This window comes from Colias philodice, chromosome 25 (assembly GCF_061535455.1).
Source record: "Colias philodice isolate Cphi_HAF_F1 chromosome 25, ilColPhil1 Martin Lab GWU primary, whole genome shotgun sequence".
Lineage (NCBI taxonomy): Eukaryota > Metazoa > Arthropoda > Insecta > Lepidoptera > Pieridae > Colias > Colias philodice.
In genome coordinates, this window is record NC_143110.1 from 6309798 (window position 1) to 6329557 (window position 19760).

Consider the following 19760-nt stretch of genomic DNA (forward strand, 5'->3'; position numbering starts at 1 on the left):
AATTTCTATTTTACACTTGTAACAGTTTTTATGAATAAATAATTTCTTAGTTTGAGTTTGATGGAATGAAATATTTAAAGGACATTATATTTGCGGTTCGCCTCCTCGGTACAGTGGTTGACGCGTGAGCGTAACACCAAGGGGTCCTGGGTTCGATTCCCGGTGGAGACGAAGAAAAAAAAAATGTCTCGGTCTGGTAGGACACAGAAGGCTGATCACCTACTTGTCCCTAAAGAAAATCGATCAGTGAAACAGATGTATAATGCATCTGCCCCTTACCCCACTTGGGGACACGGGACTTCACTTCACTTATTATATTTGCAGTAACATAGCTCCGCATATACCGCCAAGAACGTTTATAGATGGAGAATTGGATTTCTATAATGTGGACCGACTGGGAGGCGTTTTGCCATTTTTAGTGAGGACTTTACGGTAAGTTTTTCTAAAGATAATTAAGTTTTGTTGATATTAAAAGATATTCATTTAAATAAAGAATAGTGGATATGCTTGATCTTTTAAATATTTCGATTGTTTGTATCAATTATTACTACGCTACTTTTTACGGATTTAGATGTATTCATCAATATACATATTACAAATACATTTTAAATCGATATAGTCCATTGAATGAGTCCCTCCAAGGGGGGTCTAGAGTGCGTGAGTTAGTAACGTAAGATGTTTCTTCGGAAACATGTCAAGAGTCCCTAGGTAATAAACATACTAAAACCCCGGGACACTAGGAGGAGCCCCGGAGTGGGGGGAGGGGGGGAATGGGTCCATTTTTTCATTTAACGCTTAAATCTCAAAAACGGTACATGTTAGAGAAAAACTTTCACGGAAAAGTTGAAAGGCCATAAAATTATCTACAAGTTGTACCTAAATCATTTTTTCCTATATCCTACCGTTTCTGAGTTATACGCAGTATAAAATTAATTTTGGCTCAAACAATTTCCCCATACCGATCAAAAAATATTTCTTTCTTCCAAAAAACTCAAATGTGCAACTTGTGACCTTTACTGATAGATTGCTCTTAATTAGGTCTATAATTGGTAAAATAAACACATTCCTCCATGGAAGCCTTTAGGAGGAATCGATTGTCAAAATATTATATTAGGGCAGTTTGAGTTACTGAACTTGATCTTTTTATTTTTTTCTTCCAAAAAACTCAAAAGTGCAACTTGTGACCGGTACAGATAGATTGCTCATAATTAGGTCTATCATTGATAAAAATACCAGATTCCACCACGGAGGCGTTTACGGGGAATTGAATTTTATCAGGGTAGTTACGATACTTGAACTTTTTATTTTTTTTCTTCCAAAAAACTCAAAAGTGCAACTTGTGACCGGTACAGATAGATTGCTCATAATTAGGTCTATCATTGATAAAATAAACACATTCCTCCATGGAAGCCTTTAGGAGGAATCGATTGTCAAAATATTATATTAGGGCAGTTTGAGTTACTGAACTTGATCTTTTTATTTTTTTCTTCCAAAAAACTCAAAAGTGCAACTTGTGACCGGTACAGATAGATTGCTCATAATTAGGTCTATCATTGATAAAAATACCAGATTCCACCACGGAAGCGTTTACGGGGAATTGAATTTTATCAGGGTAGTTACGACACTTGAACTTTTTATTTTTTTTCTTCCAAAAAACTCAAAAATGCAACTTGTGACCGGTACAGATAGATTGCTCATAATTAGGTCTATCATTGATAAAAATACCAGATTCCACCATGGAGGCCTTTACGGGGAATTGAATTTTATTAGGGTAGTTAGTTAAAAAGTTCAAGTATCGTAACTACCATAGTAAAATTCAATACCTCCTAAACGCCTCCATGGTGGAATCTGGTTTTTTTATCAATGATAGACCTAATTATGAGCAATCTATCGGTACCGGTCACAAGTTGCATTTTTGAGTTTTTTGGAAGAAAAAAAATAAAAAGTTCAAGTATCGTAACTACCCTAATAAAATTCAATTCCCCGTTAACGCCTCCGTGGTGGAATCTGGTATTTTTATCAATGATAGACCTAATTATGAGCAATCTATCTGTACCGGTCACAAGTTGCACTTTTGAGTTTTTTGGAAGAAAAAAATAAAAAGATCAAGTTCAGTAACTCAAACTACCCTAATATAATATTTTGACAATCGATTCCTCCTAAAGGCTTCCATGGAGGAATGTGTTTATTTTACCAATTATAGACCTAATTAAGAGCAATCTATCAGTACCAGTCACAAGTTGCACTTTTGAGTTTTTTGGAAGAAAAACATAAAAAGATCAAGTTCAGTAACTCAAACTACCCTAATATAATATTTTGACAATCGATTCCTCCTAAAGGCTTCCATGGAGGAATGTGTTTATTTTACCAATTATAGACCTAATTAAGAGCAATCTATCAGTACCAGTCACAAGTTGCACTTTTGAGTTTTTTGGAAGAAAAACATAAAAAGATCAAGTTCAGTAACTCAAACTACCCTAATATAATATTTTGACAATCGATTCCTCCTAAAGGCTTCCATGGAGGAATGTTTTTATTTTACCAATTATAGACCTAATTAAGAGCAATCTATCAGTACCGGTCACAAGTTGCACTTTTGAGTTTTTTGGAAGAAAAAAATAAAAAGTTCAAGTATCGTAACTACCCTAATAAAATTCAATTCCCCGTAAACGCCTCCGTGTTGGAATCTGGTATTTTTATCAATGATAGACCTAATTATGAGCAATCTATCTGTACCGGTCACAAGTTGCACTTTTGAGTTTTTTGGAAGAAAAAAATAAAAAGATCAAGTTCAGTAACTCAAACTGCCCTAATATAATATTTTGACAATCGATTCCTCCTAAAGGCTTCCATGGAGGAATGTGTTTATTTTACCAATTATAGACCTAATTAAGAGCAATCTATCAGTAAAGGTCACAAGTTGCACATTTGAGTTTTTTGGAAGAAAGAAATATTTTTTGATCGGTATGGGGAAATTGTTTGAGCCAAAATTAATATTTTACTGCGTATAACTCAGAAACGGTAGGATATAGGAAAAAATGAATTGGGTACAACTTGTAGATAATTTTATGGCCTTTCAACTTTTCCTTGAAAGTTTTTCTCTAACATGTACCGTTTTTGAGATTTAAGCGAAAAATGAAAAAATGGACCCATTCCCCCCCTCCCCCCACTCCGGGGCTCCTCCTAGTGTCCCGGGGTTTTAGTATGTTTATTACCTACGGACTCTTGACATGTTTCCGAAGAAACATCTTACGTTACTAACTCACGCACTCTAGAACTTTTTATTCAATGGACTAATAGAGCAGTTTATTTTTATAGCAATTATACCCTATTCTAAGACTATTATTCTACATGATGCACATAATTCTACATTAATAAAAATAAAAAATAAAAATTATTTCTTGGTTAAATCATAAACTCAAAAACTGCTCCATCGATTTGAAATGATAATTTAAGTTTAGAAAGTCTTTACCGATTAATTAATTGAAGCCTTGTATGAGAATAAAATAAATCGTTATCGTTACTTTGTGTACATAAAGTTCCTTCCACGAATCCTCACTTAATATTAAAAGCCAATTTATCCTATTTATGTGTCAAATGAATATAAATAGCGAATTGTAATGTTTTCTCGCCAAGGCAAGATCTCGTTAACATTTTGGGCGAGGACAATCCGTTTGTACAAAGCTTTGAGCCGAATTACAATCGAGCTGGCGGAATCGATACAGGTACTGTGTAGTTTATTTAGTCCAATTTAAAGTATCACTACATAGTATAAAACAAAGTCGCTTTCTCTGTCCCTATGTCCCTATGTATGGTTAAATTTTTAAAACTACGCAACGGATTTTGATGCGGTTTTTTTAAATAGATAGAGTGATTCAAGAGAAAGATTTTAGTATATAATTTATTATGTTTTAGACAAAACGGACGAAGCCGCGGGCGGAAAGCTAGTTGTAAATTCTAATTACATTATAAAAGTTAGTTCAGAATACTGCTAAGTATGTAAATATGTGAAAAGGGGAGTTAATTATAGAAGCTATAAATCTTAAAGCATATTAATTATTATAAAGTGTAATCTTGTTGTATATTGTTTACGTTCGTAGAGCGTGCTACGCATGTTCTACGTGCGCGCTACGTAGCTACTACGCTCTCTCATGTAGGAGCTTTATAAGTACAAATTGACCTTTTATTTCACCACAGACTAATAAGAATTGGAAATATTTTGGGATTGTATGAATTATTAGATAGTATGTAGTAAGTGACAAAGTTTGTAGAAAAGGCTGATCTATACGTCTAATATGTATTGAATTTCTTTTCTTTCCAATGAAATACTCATTAACAGTAATTATTAATTATATAACTTTGACTATTTAATATTAGGAGTAAGTGATATGACGGCTGGGTCCCCTGGTCTAGCGACGTTACCTCAAGTTATATCGTCAATGGCTCGATTCATGCACACAGCTATGCCACCGATTCCTAACAGGTTTATTTCACTATATTATGATAATTTTTGTTAGATGACTCATTATAGGTGTAAGGCGTGGAATAAAATAAACTTCAGTATGCTTGAAACACGTTTATTTGAACAGAGAATACATACATATAAACTATTTCTAAATACCCTATACTACAATGTACACTTAGTTATACCCTATATTTATACATTATAATATACTAGTGGTCCGCCCCGGCTTCGCCCGTGGTACATATTTCGCAATAAAAGGTAGCCTATGTCCTTTCTCGGGTATCAAAATATCTCTATACCAAATTTCATGCAAATTGGTTCAGTAGTTAAGGCGTGATTAAGTAACAGACAGACAGACAGAGTTACTTTCGCATTTATAATATTAGTATGGATTTCTAAATACCCTATTCTACAATGTACACTTAGTTATACCCTATATTTAATATTTATACATTATAATATATACAATATATATTTATTGACTAATTTGAATTAGCATAATGTGAATCAGAGTATTTACTTCCGTGTTACTATTATACTACTTATATCTATCACATCCCGTATTCCTACAACTTCTCCTAATAAAATATTTCCACCAGGACAACAGGGGAGACGGCACTAGCGCTAAAGGGCACCCGATCCATGATGCCCGGGGCTGGCTCTATCGACGTTAGGTCAGCGTACCTCAGGCTGTTAGATGGCCTCTTAGCTTTGTACCACGGTGCTGCTATAAAACATGCTGAAAGGGTAAAAAGCATATTTAATTATGAATTTTAAATTATGAATTTTAACTATATCTATAATGTAATATCTGTTTTAAAACCACTTAAAAATATAAATGAATTTTTACAGTTGTGTGAACTACGTGACAATCAAATAGACATGGCGGATTGTTTACACGACATTGAGCAGAGAATAACCGCAGTTTCCTCTGAACTTCAACATGTTGGAGGTTTGTAATAAAGCTTTAAAATATTTGAATTTATTATCAACTAGCTTTCCGCCCGCGGCTTCGCGCGCGTTTTCAAAGAATAACCCACATAGTTCCCGTTCCCATGGGATTACCCAGCTCTGTGTTAATCCAAGTTACCCTCTATATGTCTACTAAATTTCATTGTAATCGGTTAAGTAGTATTTGCGTGAAAGAGTAACAAACATACACATACACATCTGTCCTCACAAACTTTCGCATTTATAATATTAGTAGGACTAGTAGGATAGGATAGTAGGATATCAAAGGATTCAAAGGTTATCTTATTTCAATCGTCTATGAGATTTTGAAAATAAATATTTAATGTAATAAGAATTTATCATTTACTTTAAACTACTTGACAAATAATATCTTCAAATTAGTAGTAATTAAGTTTGTTTACTTTTATCTTATTTTGTACTAAAAACTAACATCGCTGTAATAAAACCCTATTTGTAGGTGCAAACGGAGAATTAACTGAACAAGAAAAGATAAGAAAGATGTTAATGGAAAAGATTTTGAAGGAATTAGAGAGATCTAAATGTGTTTATGAGGTAATACACATATCAATATAGTTACATTGAAATTTGAATGTGATTGCACCAAAAAATTTCCATGTTATGTAAGGTGTAAGAAATATCACACTATTCTATAGTATTGACCGCGTCCTTGGTACAGTGGTTGGTCCTGGGTTCGATTCCCAGTGGAGACGAAGAAAAAAGAATATCTCGGTCCGACAGGATACAGAAGGCTGATCACCTACTTGTCCCTAAAGAAAAATCGATCAGTGAATCAGACGTATGCATCCTATACCTAATGCATCTCCCCATACCCCACTAGGCGACACGGGACTTCACTTTATAAATAGTATTAGCATTTTAAATAAATATGTATTTAATTTTTAAATTCAAATAAATGTCTGCTCATATTCAGGAAAAATTAGAAGCAAGTGCGTTACAAATGGCGTGGGTGATAGGTGCTATTTGGACGAAGCAGAGGCAACAAGAACTAGCTAAACATTTTGCTGGAACTCTCCATTCGCTACGACTCGCTTCTGACCCGGATTATGCTGCTCATATACAGGTTTTATTAGGAATTTAATCTAGAATTGAATAAATAAAATTACGTTTAATATCTATATAGTTAGAGATTGTCTAATCTAAAAATGAACGCCCCTCCACTGTGTTTACGCTCACATTCAAAGTACGTGTATAGACGCAATACACACAAATTGGTCTGCCTCATTGGTCGTTCAGTCCTCCAGTCCAGTCCATGCCCGAACGACAGGACCAGTTGGCCAACTAGTGCATAAATGACGCGATGCACGACAGAACGGACGTGTCATTCCGTACATAGCGCGCTCTCCCCGCCATACAATGCTAGGCACCTGAACTGATCGCCCGATTAGTTGACAAATCAGTGCGCGAGACAGTCAAAGTTTGCAGTAGAATCGCCGCGCGCACACATATAAAGTGGTTCAATAATTATTTGTCCTCACACATTGAAACAATTAAGTTTAGTGGAGGGGCGTTCATTTTTAGATTAGACAATCTCTAATAGTGAATGGACATAAATTACGAAGACTCGTAACCTGATGTCATAAGCAGTATTATTCTTACATCATGGTAACCCTCCTATTCTAAACACAACTTAAACATGCAAATATTTTTACCAGGTAATAATAAGCAATAATAATATAGTTTTCCGTTTTGAAAGGTGGCAAGCAAAGAAATTCTACCGGGAAAGAGTTCAATCTTAGGTAGAGGGAGCTACGCATCTTTACAACTTGAATATACTTCGAGTTCTGATCAAAGGTAGATTGATAAAAGAAGAGACAAAATTGAGACAAAATAATAAATCGCTATTTTAATATTTAGTTAATAAGATTCTGTATATTGATATGGATATCCACGCTGTCTCTTTTGCAATGAAATAAATAATTTGTTTATAGGGAAAACGAATATTGAAAAATATGATAATAACATTTGTCTTAGGGCCGATTTTTCAATGCTTGAATAAAACTTATCCGTCCAATAAAGTATTACACGATAATATTAAATTTTCACGTAAACTGTCAAATACGGGCAATTAGAATACGTTTTTAAAATGGTAGTTTTATACATTGTTCGACGAATAAGTTTTATCCAAGTATTGAAAAATCAGCCCTTATTTTGGGAAAGTCTGTTAAATAGACCTCTTTGTTTATATTTTTTATAATATATAGGTCATATCTTCTTGTTATACATATTAAAAAAAAATATTTTTTAGTCCACAAAGCCCAACTTCCAGGACAACCACACCGAGAGCTGACTCTGCTTCGCATGTGGAAACTGTCAGCAGTATGTTTATATTATACTAACATCATCATCTTTTTGTTATTTATCTACAATATATCTTACTAATATTATAAAGAGGAAAGGTTTGTATGTATGGTTTTCACGCATAAACTACTGGACCGATTTTGATGAAATTTGGCACAGACAATCTTTAGACCCTGAGAAAGAACATAGACTACCTTTTATTGCGAAATATGTACCACGGGCGAAGCCGGGGCGGACCGCTAGTATTCTATATATCTATATATATAAAACTCAAAGGTGACTGATATAGTGATCTATCAACGCACAGCCCAAACCACTGGACGTATCGGGCTGAAATTTGGCATGCAGGTAGATGTTAGGACGTAGGCATCCGCTAAGAAAGGATTTCCCGAAATTCTTGCGGGAACGGGGAAAAACGGGGATGCACGTACAAAGTCGTGGGCGGAAGCTAGTAATGTATAATATGAGATAAATCATATAACCTAATAATATAGAAACCTGAATGATATAGAAAATAATATTTAAATTATACGAGTATTAAAATAAGATCATTATAATGACATTCGAATATACAGCAATACTTTATAACATGCTGTTACTTTTTCAATATTCAATATCTTTCATAAGAGATTAATATTTTTTTTTTTATTTATCTACAAAAATGCGTCGGCAAAAAGTACACAAAGAATTTAAAAAACTTTTCAATTTCATGACAATGGAGAATATGCACGATATTCAAACATACAGCGAATGGTCTAGTTTTTAGATTCTTTTGACTTGTATGAAAACGAAAATATATTGAAGTAATATGACTCGCTTCAAAATTGCCGACCTTTTGTTTTCTATGTTTTTTATAAACGACACACGAAATGACGGGAAAACAATAGTGTAGTATGTGCTAAAAGAAAATGAATTATGTTTTTGTTTGTTTGTACAAATTCGTGGTATAAGAGATACATTAATAAACATAGAAACGAGGGCAGGTTCGTATCTTATTTGGCTAGAAGAATAGCCAATCAAGTAGAGTAATCGCCTGATAAAAATTGATTAGTATCGCCTATAAACCCAAATTTTGTGTAGCTTAGATGTGTTATTGGTCGTCAAAAAGATAATCGTATTACAATTCAAAGAAACCTACCAGATAATTAACCATATTTCTTTTCTTGGTATTGGCACGTTAAATTCGTTAAAAAAATAAGAATATCATCGATTTAAAACACTTAATTTTTTTATAATTTTCATCATGATGACTCGATTAGTATTTTGACGATTCAAAAATGCTTCTAGGTGTCTAATTGAATAAATTAATATTTGAATTTGAGTTTGTTTCATTACCAGGAGGAGGAACTCAGGAGTTCGCGGAATCTCTATTCGCATTTATACCAGAATATCACGTGGACGCCATGTTGGAATTGTGCAATACGTTAAGATTGTATATGCATCCTACTGTACCGGTTATACAAGTGCCTGGTAATTATTAAAATTATAATAAAAACCACGAATAAGTAATGCTAAAAATAAAGAAGTTATAAAACTCTTTTTATGTGACTGATGCTCTTTACCACCTTTAAGTACTTAACTAATAAAATAGGTAATAGGTAATTATATTGAGACAAATCACAACACGTAATGCAATGAAATAAAATTAATAATCAGACAAATTTACGATATTTTTCGGACAGTAAGTAAACATGTTCATTTTCATGCAATTACAAATTATCTTATTATTTTACGTGTAATACAAAACAATATATTTAAACAAAATTAACAGAATGGGAAGATCTAGTGGTGTCATGTGCAGCGTTCCTATGCTCCGAGTTCGCTGACCCCCGCATTGTGCTGGCCAGCACGCGCGAGTCGCTGGTGCAAACACTCGCCTCGTTCGCTACACAGCCGGCCACCATGCGGGCGATTGAGAGAGTGCCGCTGAAACAGTTCGTATATTGCTTAAGATGATTTAAAATCTATTTCACATGTTTATGATATATTTTGAAAATAATAGGGCAGTTTTGAAGCCCTAAAATTTTATGGTATTATATTATCTACTGATCTCCGCATAGTGCTAGCGCGAGTCGCTGGTACAAGGCCTCGTTCACGACAAAATTATTATATTCCTTAGGATGCCACAACTATATGGCCTATTTTTGAAAAGCAAGGAGCTTCTAAAACAGCCCTATGTTTTAGAAGCTCCCTGATGTTATATTTTCTTTGTTGAAGTGTTATGTTAAACTTATTTGTTCGATAATATGACGAATAGTGTATGCGATTTTACGTCAATAGGTGTAAATAGGGCACACTTATCAGGGACATTATCAAAAAGCGATGAAAGCGGTCCTTGGTCTTTATATTTCAAAGATTACACTGATATCTTTGAATAAACTCTACATCGATTCATCCTATACCAACATACTATGACATAATCGTCCTAATGTAACGTTTAACTCGACCTTTTCGGTACCCAAGTGGCCATTTGTAAATTGAAATACACAATTATAAAATATTAAAAGCGAGAATTCAACTCCAACAACGCAAAATTAAAATGGTTTGTACATGTGCCTCTATGAATAGATAACGAAATATTACAGCGTACTTTATTGTCCATTTAGTTGAAAGCATTTTTACACATTCCAATAAAAACTGCATCAACCTTCGCTTGTTTTACGGTCCCTTGATGCTGTGAAAAATTCAAACGTTTTACCCAACGCAATCAAAAAATGCAGCTGTAATTGCTGAAATTTTTCGACACTCCCTAAGAAATCAAAACCTACAGGGTAGTTCCCGAGTACACAGAGTCATGAAATTTAGTACAATCAAACGTCTTATAACGCAGTCTGCGTTAGCTTACCGCCCGCGGCTTCGCCCACTTTCTCTAAAACCTTATAAATTATATACTATTCTAAAAAACGCATCGAAATTCGTTGCGTAGTTTTAAATATTTAATCATACTTAGGGACATAGGCACAGAGACAACGACTTTGTTTATCAATTGCGAAAAGCATGAATTTTTCCTTAGATTATAATATAAAAAAATATTAAAAAAAAAATTTAACTTACAACCCTGTTACTCATGAACACTGACATGTATTAACTTAATATTCATACCAAAAACTCAAGTCTAAAATACCTTTACGCTATAATAAAATCAAACTTCTATGTCAACGAATCAGAAGATACAGCCGTAAATGCCGAAAAATTTCGCAAATTTCGACATTCGCAAGGGAATCAAAACTCAAAACCTACAGGGTACTTTCCGTAAACTCAGAATCTTGAAATTCGGTACAAAGCATCATCTTATAGTACAGATACAGGAATAATTGCAAAAAATATATATTTTTCAAGTTTGTCTGCCTGTGAAAACCCTTTTTCTCAGGAACGCGTGGAGGTATCAATCTGAAATTCATACCGAATACTCAAATCTACGGTTCCTTATAGCAGTGAAAAAATCAAACTTATAAGCCAACGCAATCAAAAGATACAGCCATTTATGCCGTAAATTATCGCAAATTTCGACATTATCGCAAGGGAATCAAAATCTATAGGTATTGTACTACTTCCTATGAACACAGAGTTCTGAAATTTGGTTAAAAGCAATGTAAGTACAGATGGAGGAAAAATTGCTAAAACATACATTTCATGCTTAATATCAACATTCGCAAGTGTTGCCAGGAATCAAAACCTACAGGGTACTTCCCGTGAACACAGAATCTTGATATTTAATCTTTATTTAATAGAAACTTACGTCTTATAGCACAGATAAAGGAAAAATCGCAAAAAGCATAAAGGAGAATGGGCAAATTGGGCCTGAAACTTGGGCTAAGACCAATACACACGAAATATTGTTTTTGTGATAGATCATTACACATACCTTACGAAAAAAATAAAATAAAAAAATAAATCAACCGGGTTCTTGTACAGTCAAGGCAAAAAGTTTTATTTATTTGGCTATTATTTTGCGCACAATAACGGTGTTTTTAATTCAAGTGAAGTAAGTATAAATCTAAATGTCACTGGAGTGACTGAGTTTAACCACAAAAAACGTCTAACTACGTTAAATTATAATAAACACGGTACAGGTACCTGTTACAAAACATAATATTAGTGTATTTCGGTTATTAGAAGGCTTAAGATTAGTACGTATTTGTAAGTGAAAGTGAATTGGAGTAACATAAAGATATTGTCATTGTCTTATAACAGTTATTTATTGCAAAAAATATTATACACAAAGAAACAAAACTTGATGTGACTGTACAAAAACCCGGTTGATTATTTTTTTATATATATTTTTCCCGTTATGTATGTGTTATGATCTATTATAAAAACAATATCTCATGTGTATTGGTCCAACTCAAGGGTTCAGGCCCAACTTCCATAGTAAAATGCCCATTCTCCTTTAATATTAAAACATATAAAAATGTTTGTACGGAACTCTTGGTTCGCCAATCCGACTCGCACTTGACCATTTTTTTTAAATCTACGTATCAATTAAATAACCAAAATATAGCTTTTGAAAATTGACCAGTCTATGTGACCCCCCCCTGGCACTAAAGCTGGATCCGCCCTTGCCTCGAATCGCTGCCTGAATTGACGTAATAAATTCAGCATACAAATGAGTGTAAATAGAACGCCGCGTTCCGATTTTAAATTGATAAAGCGCGGGAAAACAATAACAATTTGTGTTACGGGAATATTCATGCGCGCGTATTCATTAGGGTTCCGTATCCAAAGGTAAAACGGGAGCCTATTAAACTGAGACTTCGTTATATGTCTATTCGTCACCAGGCTGTATCTCATGAACCGTGATAGTAAGACAGTTGACATTTTCAAAGATAATGTATAACAACAAATAATAAAAAATAATGTAAAGCAACGGTTGCTACGGTTAGAAATTCGTTGGGTGAGGTATTTATTTTTTAGTTGCTTTTTAGCTTATTTGTGTGGAACCCTAAGTGCCACAAATCTGACTCGCACTTGAACAATTTTTTATGTATTTTTTTAATTCTCTTGAACAGGCAAATGATTATGATCGAGGAATTAATTCGGCCGTACCAAAATCGGGCTTGGGCGCAATCGAATTGGGTGCTCGTTAGGTTCTGGCACGGGTCCGGCTTCGGCTTTCGGCACAGACAATGGCCGCATTTGGCTGCAAGGTAATCAATGTAACTTGGCTATTGTTCTAATTATGTTCGTTAGAGAGAAACTACTAAATGAAGTAAGGGATATTGCTGCCAAATTAACTGTATTGTTCTTTGTTAAATACATAGTTTGTAAAGAAAAACTTTCCAGCGAAGTCGAATTATTTATAAATTGTATAAAATAAACATGATAATATAGAATATGAACCTTGAAACAATCGGTTTTATTTAAATTATTATTGATAAATGTTTAAGGTATGGTGATAGAGAGCCCACTGTTAACAATTTGGGCGCGAAAGTTGATGCTGGACTTATGAGCCAATGTTTTGGTAATATTTCTTATTATTTCTTATGTTAATAATAATAATAATAAGGGCGTAGGGATGTGACGACCCCATCGCCCACGGTTGGAATATCTAATGTTTACGTGACAATAGATATTCCACCCGTGCAATCAGTCAACCCGCAGGACACCTTGTGGCGGGGTGTCGGGGAGTAGCGACCCCGCGGGAACCGAGTGCTCCCGGGGAAGGCCCCTGTCTTCATCTCCGGTTTGCCTTCACCGGCCGGTCGGAGTGAAGCCTGACGAGGACAGGACCCCCACCTCTGGCTTGCCTTAACCGGCCGGCCAGAGTGGAGTCGCGAGAGCTTTTAGCTCGAAGGGTGGATGCGAATCATAAGTGGCGAGTGGGCACGTGATGCTGGACCCTCAGGGAGCGCGTGATCGTAGTTTAAAGTCCAGGGACGCCTCTCCACCCTTAGCTGCTCACAATATGTTGCCCCCTTGTCGCACTATTGCAGCGACTTATTTCGGGGGCCCATACAGTGAGAGGGCGAGTCACCACCTGCCAACATATTTTTACTTTCTTTTAGTAGAAAGGCAGGTGCCATAGTTTCCCATAGTCCCCAATACCAGTCCATTTAGCATCCCAATCCATAGCCCAGTTATTAGATTTCCATACCCTGCAATAGTCCTACATCGGCCGTGGACTGCCCAGGGCTGTATCTCTATAGTGCAGTCATGGGCAGGCTGCGGCTGGTGTCCCATAACACAGTAAAATTCTCGAAAGGGCCTCTGCGTGTTGGATCCGTGTCCCCACGTAAGCCTTCCAAAGATCCGGGTACCGTCCTTCTGGTGGTACCCGAGTATTATGGAACAGAGAAACATAATAATAATAAACTCTTTATTGTACACCAAATAAAAACAATACAAAAGAATAACAGCAAATAGGATTATTGTACAATAGGCGGTCTTATCACTAACAAGTGATTTCTACCAGACAACCTGTGATCAAGGAAATGCTGGAAGATTATAATTTTGGAGGTGTAAAACAAAGCAAGCATTACTTTATTAAATAAGTACCTATAGATAAAATAATAAATAACATATAGATAATATAAAATAAACATACATACATAAAAATATATATATATATATATATATAAATATATTTAGTATGTGCGAGTTAGAAATATAAATACAAATGACGTTACAGCGAAAGATAATAATTTTTAACCAATCTATCAAAGGAAGATATTGTTTGGGCGTGTTTTATTGTATTAGGTAAAGCATTCCAAAGGTTTATAGCACATACTGTGAAAGAGGAATGATAGAAATCTGAATGATGAGATGGAATCAAAAGAGAGAGATTATATGCAGATCTCAACACAAGGCTATTGGAACAAAGAAATTTAAATCTCTCCTTTAGGTAGATTGGTGTTCTAACATCAAATAGAATGCAGTAAAGCAGATGAAGAATGCGTGCATTCCGGCGAAGGCGTATAGGTAACCATTTCAGTTTGGTACGGAAAGAGGATACATGATCATATTTACGCAAATATGAACCTTATGCAGAGGTTTTGAACACGTTCAAGAGCATCTAATTGATTTTCATTAAGGTCAGGATAGGCGCTATGTTACTATTTCTTTTAAAGCATTTTGTATTATTATTTATCATGCAAAATCTACTTTCTGATAGCAAATCAATAAATATTACATTACATAGCTACTTTTAAAGAGAAAAACACGCATGGTTCCTGTAACAAAATATTGTTTATTTTGTTATTTCTTAGCTAAAATAATTTTAATGCATATTAAACAGGACCTTGTCCATCAGAAGTGATACAAAGACGAATAGGAGACTATCTAACATCACACCCTAAAGAAGCAGCTTTATTCCTCAATTCCCTTCTCAGCCAATTGAATTGGGCCTTTTCGGAATTCTTTACTATGATGCAAGAGGTAAGATACAACAATATGGTATTGTTAAGAAAATTTGTAATCTTATCAATAGCTTATTGTTGCTACATCATTTAAAATGTATCGACTTATTTTTATTTTTTCATTTTTAACACAATCTTAGCTGTTTACATGTATTTCATGCTAAAAAGAAGCAAAATCATGAACCATATAATATTTTATAAAAGTAATACTTTGCGAGTGTTAATATTGAGAACTTTATATCACAACATAGCTATTTTTGAAAATAACAATTTTCACGTTCATTTTCTTTTGCAAGTAATCTTAAAGGTTCCATAGGCAGAGAACTTTGATGAATATTTGCATAACCTTTGTTTAATCTATGCCTGAATATAGCCAGATTTCGAATATTTCACAATTTCACAGATGGACCGAGTCCAAATAGACTCACATCTAGAGCCACGGCAAATAAAGCTGTGCGCGACTTGCTTCGATCTGTACCACGGTTTGGCTCGAGCGTTGGAGATGACGATGTGTCTAGCGCCGACTTTGGTGACTAAAGCGGAGGCCAGTGATAACCAAAATGAGCTGTTGCTTGGCAGGACATGTCAGGTGGGATAGACAATATAGTAATTTGTAGGCAATAGGAAGAATAAGATGTTTAGGTATCAAAATTTAACAAGATAACAAAGCCGCAAGTTGATTGCCTAGGAAATTTATAAACATGCGTATTTGGTTCTAAACGAGAGTTTATACTGAAGATTGTAACTAATTTCCTTGTAGGTATATTATGCTGAATAATGTCTATGTCACCGGAATATAACAAAATCCGCAAGTTTATAAATTTCATAGGAAATTTCACTAATTTCATTTAAAATATTTCAGCTTACAAGGAAATTTATTGCAATCTTTGGTAATACAGTTTTAGACTGCAGAGATCGCTCTTTACGTCTTTGTAAGATCTTGTATTATAAACTAGTGGTCCGCCCCGGCTTCGCCCGTGGTACATGTTTACGTTTTCTGTACAAGAACCATCCTCGTACTTCAAGGAATATAATAAAAAAAGAATTATCGAAATCGGTTCAGCCGTTCTCGAGTTATGCGCTTACCAACACATTTTGCGATTCATTTTTATATATAAAGAAGATTACATAACAAATTTCTAAAAGACGAATCTTTTCATTTAAAATTATGTAAACAGTACATTATAAATATTTAAATAAAGTAGCTATTACATCTAATATCCATTAACGCGTCATAACAACTGCTACAAGATCTCACGCGTTTTAGCAAATAACAAGGAAAGACATGTGTTACATTTAAATATTCACGCGAATAATGAATACATTATAATGTACAAGCTTTCCGCCCGCGGCTTCGCCCGCGTTTTCAAAGAAAAACCCGTTCCCGTAGGATTTCCGGGATAAAACCTCTCCTATGTCCTTTCTCGGGTATCAAAATATCTCCATACCAAATTTCATGCAAATTGGTTCAGTAGTTAAGGCGTGATTGACTAACAGACAGACAGACAGAGTTACTTTCGCATTTATAATATTAGTATGGATTATACATTAATGCTTTTAAACTTATTTACGTTCTCATCAAAAGATATAACAATTTAAAGAAAGTTTTCTCAGAAAATTGTGCACTTAAAATTTCCACTGGTGCTAGTAACTAGCGTAAATATTTCATGTCCACACAGAAATAGAGAACCCGCTGAGCTTGACACGATAAATGTTTGATAAAGCTCGCTTACATTATTTAGTTTTATTTGGCAGCGCGACAACTTGGTCAGATGTTTGTGTGCTGGTGTGAGGAGAATTTAAGTTTTCAAATCTTTGAGTGTTACCGTGAAATCATTGTTATCTTTAAAAGATTTAAATAAATGTACTAAATTTATTTATTATTCACTAAGTGTTGATTTTGCCTCGTTCTTGTGATGTTTTTCCATTTTTAAGTGCATTAATCTGATTATATTTTATGTGAACCGATTTGGATGGAATAAACAACACGGATACCGTTCTTACATATCAGTGAAATTGCATTAAAATCATAAAATTTACTAGTATCCTTTAAGAACATATTTCTCCCTACACCTCTAGTTACATCTGCTCTTTTTAGATCCTAATGGCTGTGATATCAAGAGTATGTATCCGTGGCGGCGGCAGCGCTGGCTTCAGTAGGTTAGTAGCCAGGGGACTACCGGACACAGATCGAGTGCACTACTACGTTGCACTGGCGCCAGTCGCTGGCTGCATCGTGAGGTTGCTGGATAGTAAGCTGCCAGCTGATGTGAGTGAGACTTTAAAAACTGAGTATACTCAGTCTTAGGCCAGTAGTTATTAGAAAATCATCTACTTTCTAATTTAGTGTTGTACGAAATTTCATACGGATACGATAAAATGCGTAAAATAGGTAATTCAGTAATGCTTACAATTGTAACTTGACTTGATATTTGTTTCAAAAAAGCACTGAAACGATTTGGCTGAAATTCAATATGGTATAGTAGAGGTTAAAACTTTCTTGAAACTTTGGTTAAAATCTGCAATAACAGAAGACTACTATGCAGTGACTGCATCAAATTTCGTTATATAAGTACAACCACGTAGTACCTACCTACTATTCGTCAGGATTCTACTGCCCATGGACCAATACCTAATTTTATATTCTCAAACTCTAGAATATGTATATGTTCAAGAAAGAATAATACCCTATCGACCCATTAATTGTTTTACAGCATCTAAATAAAGTAGCAAGCTCACTTGTGTCGGAACCCCTGTTTCGCTTGGACGGTCTCGAATTCATGATCTCTAAGGATGATAAACATTTCTCCTTTTATAAATGTTAGTACAATTTATATCTTTTCAAATTAGCAAAGAGTTTTCGCAATTTTACCAAAATAAACGAGAACTTTTGCGTACTTTTTAAGTAATTAAGCGAGGTCCGTGTTCAAGCTCTTAAAAAATGGTTACCGGTTATCTTTATTTGTTGTTTAATAAAAAGGTTTCTCTTTCACCACACTTTTAGACTTAAATTATCTGTGACAATATTATAATCTATGCAATTTCGTATATACAACCCTTTTCAGCCCTTTTAAAAAATCCTGACGACCTAAATTTGCTTTACTTGTTTCAGAAATAACAAGCGTTCTGTTTAGGTATATCTTTTAAAGTAATAAATAAAAATCTGTACAATTTTTCTCAATAAACTGTAATATAAATCAAGCTTCCATCATAACTTGTACCCCTCTGTCTATAAGCCGTATATTTCTACATAGGATACTTCCCTTCTTCCAGACCCTGATGACGTAACAACAGAAGAACTCAAAGCATTAAATGCAGCAATAGACCGCTTACGAATAGCAAGAGATAATTTGATAAAGTCCAAATCTCCTGGCTCCAGTGGAACTCAGTCTGATCTTCTCTGCACTATATGTTATGCTAGACCAGCCGATACGGCGTTCATGCCTTGTGGTCACCATTCCTGCAGGTATGGATGATTTGATGTATTTGGTGGATATTACACTGACATTATTAACAATGACAGTTAACGGCTGAGCGACGTACACGGACTGCTCGAGCGGTCGGTCGTTGACTGCTCGAGCTGTCGCTACAAACCACGCAGTTGACGTCTTGAAGCGGTCGCGACGTCTCGAGCAGTCCGTGTACGGCAGTGAATGAATGTCCATAGTTCACCGCGCGGTCGCGGCTTCAAGCCGTCGGTCTCAACTGCTTGAAGCGGTCCGTGTAAGGCCGCACTTAAAGCTTCACTTGTAATTACACTTTAACTTTAACTTTAGACCCACTTTTAATGGACTATTTTAATTCATTTTGTACACTTATCAAGGATCGGTGACAATAAAAAATACATAGTTTCATGAGTTTAAATTCAAGTATATACCGTATTAACATCTATTCAAAAATGCTCCCAAAATAAAACGTTTTACAATAAAGGCGTGAGAAAGCATTCAACGCTTAGCGAATACTTTCATGTGCAAATATTCCATTTTGGACCCGTTTCTTAAATAAACAATTGTATGTAAATATCTCTTACATTACAGGGCTTGTATTATGCAACATCTATTGAACAGCAAACAGTGTTTCTTCTGCAAGGCGGATATAGACACTGTCAGAGAAATTGAACCGGCCAATAATTGAGGCAAGGATCTTATTATTAAACCTGTAAGCAACTTGTATTGTTGCGTGGAAGAGAAATGAAGAAAAATAAATAAAAATATGGCTGAAGCATGTTTATGTGTATCTTTAATTCGTGATAGAATTAGATGAAGGAGATTATTTTTCTGTCATTTATTGTTACTAATTTATAATTTTGTAACACATTATATTTTTTCTTGTTTTTAAAGTGAAACTTTTATTACATCGTCTCAAACTTTTTGGTCCGTGTAGCGCATGTCAAACATGTATCGACCGTCACGCGACATGCGCTACACAAAGCAGTGTTCGGAACCGTTCGAACAGTTTCACTTTTACCGTGGTTTCATAAAACCACACAACATTTTTATACATTGTATGTATGTTTTAGATTACCTAATATTGTGTTAATATTGAGATTAAATAAAACAATCCGCATAAGAATATAGTGTTTTATTTGTTCTATTAAAATACAATAGTTAACATTACCTTACTGCAAACACAAATTATTTCTTATGTGC

At 34.8% G+C, this 19760-nt stretch overlaps 1 protein-coding gene and 1 long non-coding RNA gene across 3 annotated transcripts in view; both read left to right on the forward strand.

Annotated features, from left to right (window-relative positions):
• The window catches only part of LOC149477444 (E3 ubiquitin-protein ligase RNF123-like), a 30611-nt gene extending 11366 nt beyond the window's left edge, over positions 1 to 19245 (forward strand). Inside the window, exons 17-35 of one of the 2 annotated variants that reach the window (XM_089710701.1) lie at positions 325 to 432; positions 3637 to 3725; positions 4378 to 4483; positions 5065 to 5212; positions 5318 to 5417; positions 5895 to 5989; positions 6369 to 6518; positions 7152 to 7249; positions 7704 to 7774; positions 9098 to 9226; positions 9528 to 9690; positions 12766 to 12903; positions 13144 to 13217; positions 14991 to 15130; positions 15515 to 15700; positions 17210 to 17380; positions 17826 to 17931; positions 18385 to 18577; positions 19149 to 19245. In XM_089710701.1, the coding sequence (XP_089566827.1) occupies positions 325 to 432; positions 3637 to 3725; positions 4378 to 4483; positions 5065 to 5212; positions 5318 to 5417; positions 5895 to 5989; positions 6369 to 6518; positions 7152 to 7249; positions 7704 to 7774; positions 9098 to 9226; positions 9528 to 9690; positions 12766 to 12903; positions 13144 to 13217; positions 14991 to 15130; positions 15515 to 15700; positions 17210 to 17380; positions 17826 to 17931; positions 18385 to 18577; positions 19149 to 19245 (2362 nt within the window). The remainder of the gene's footprint in view (positions 1 to 324; positions 433 to 3636; positions 3726 to 4377; positions 4484 to 5064; positions 5213 to 5317; positions 5418 to 5894; positions 5990 to 6368; positions 6519 to 7151; positions 7250 to 7703; positions 7775 to 9097; positions 9227 to 9527; positions 9691 to 12765; positions 12904 to 13143; positions 13218 to 14990; positions 15131 to 15514; positions 15701 to 17209; positions 17381 to 17825; positions 17932 to 18384; positions 18578 to 19148) is intronic. The other variant, XM_089710702.1, reaches the window with a different exon arrangement.
• Positions 2300 to 2911, forward strand: LOC149477445 (uncharacterized). Its single transcript, XR_016317624.1, has 2 exons — positions 2300 to 2406; positions 2613 to 2911. It is a non-coding gene; the product is annotated as an uncharacterized LOC149477445 (long non-coding RNA).
• Positions 19246 to 19760: the final 515 nt, after the last annotated feature.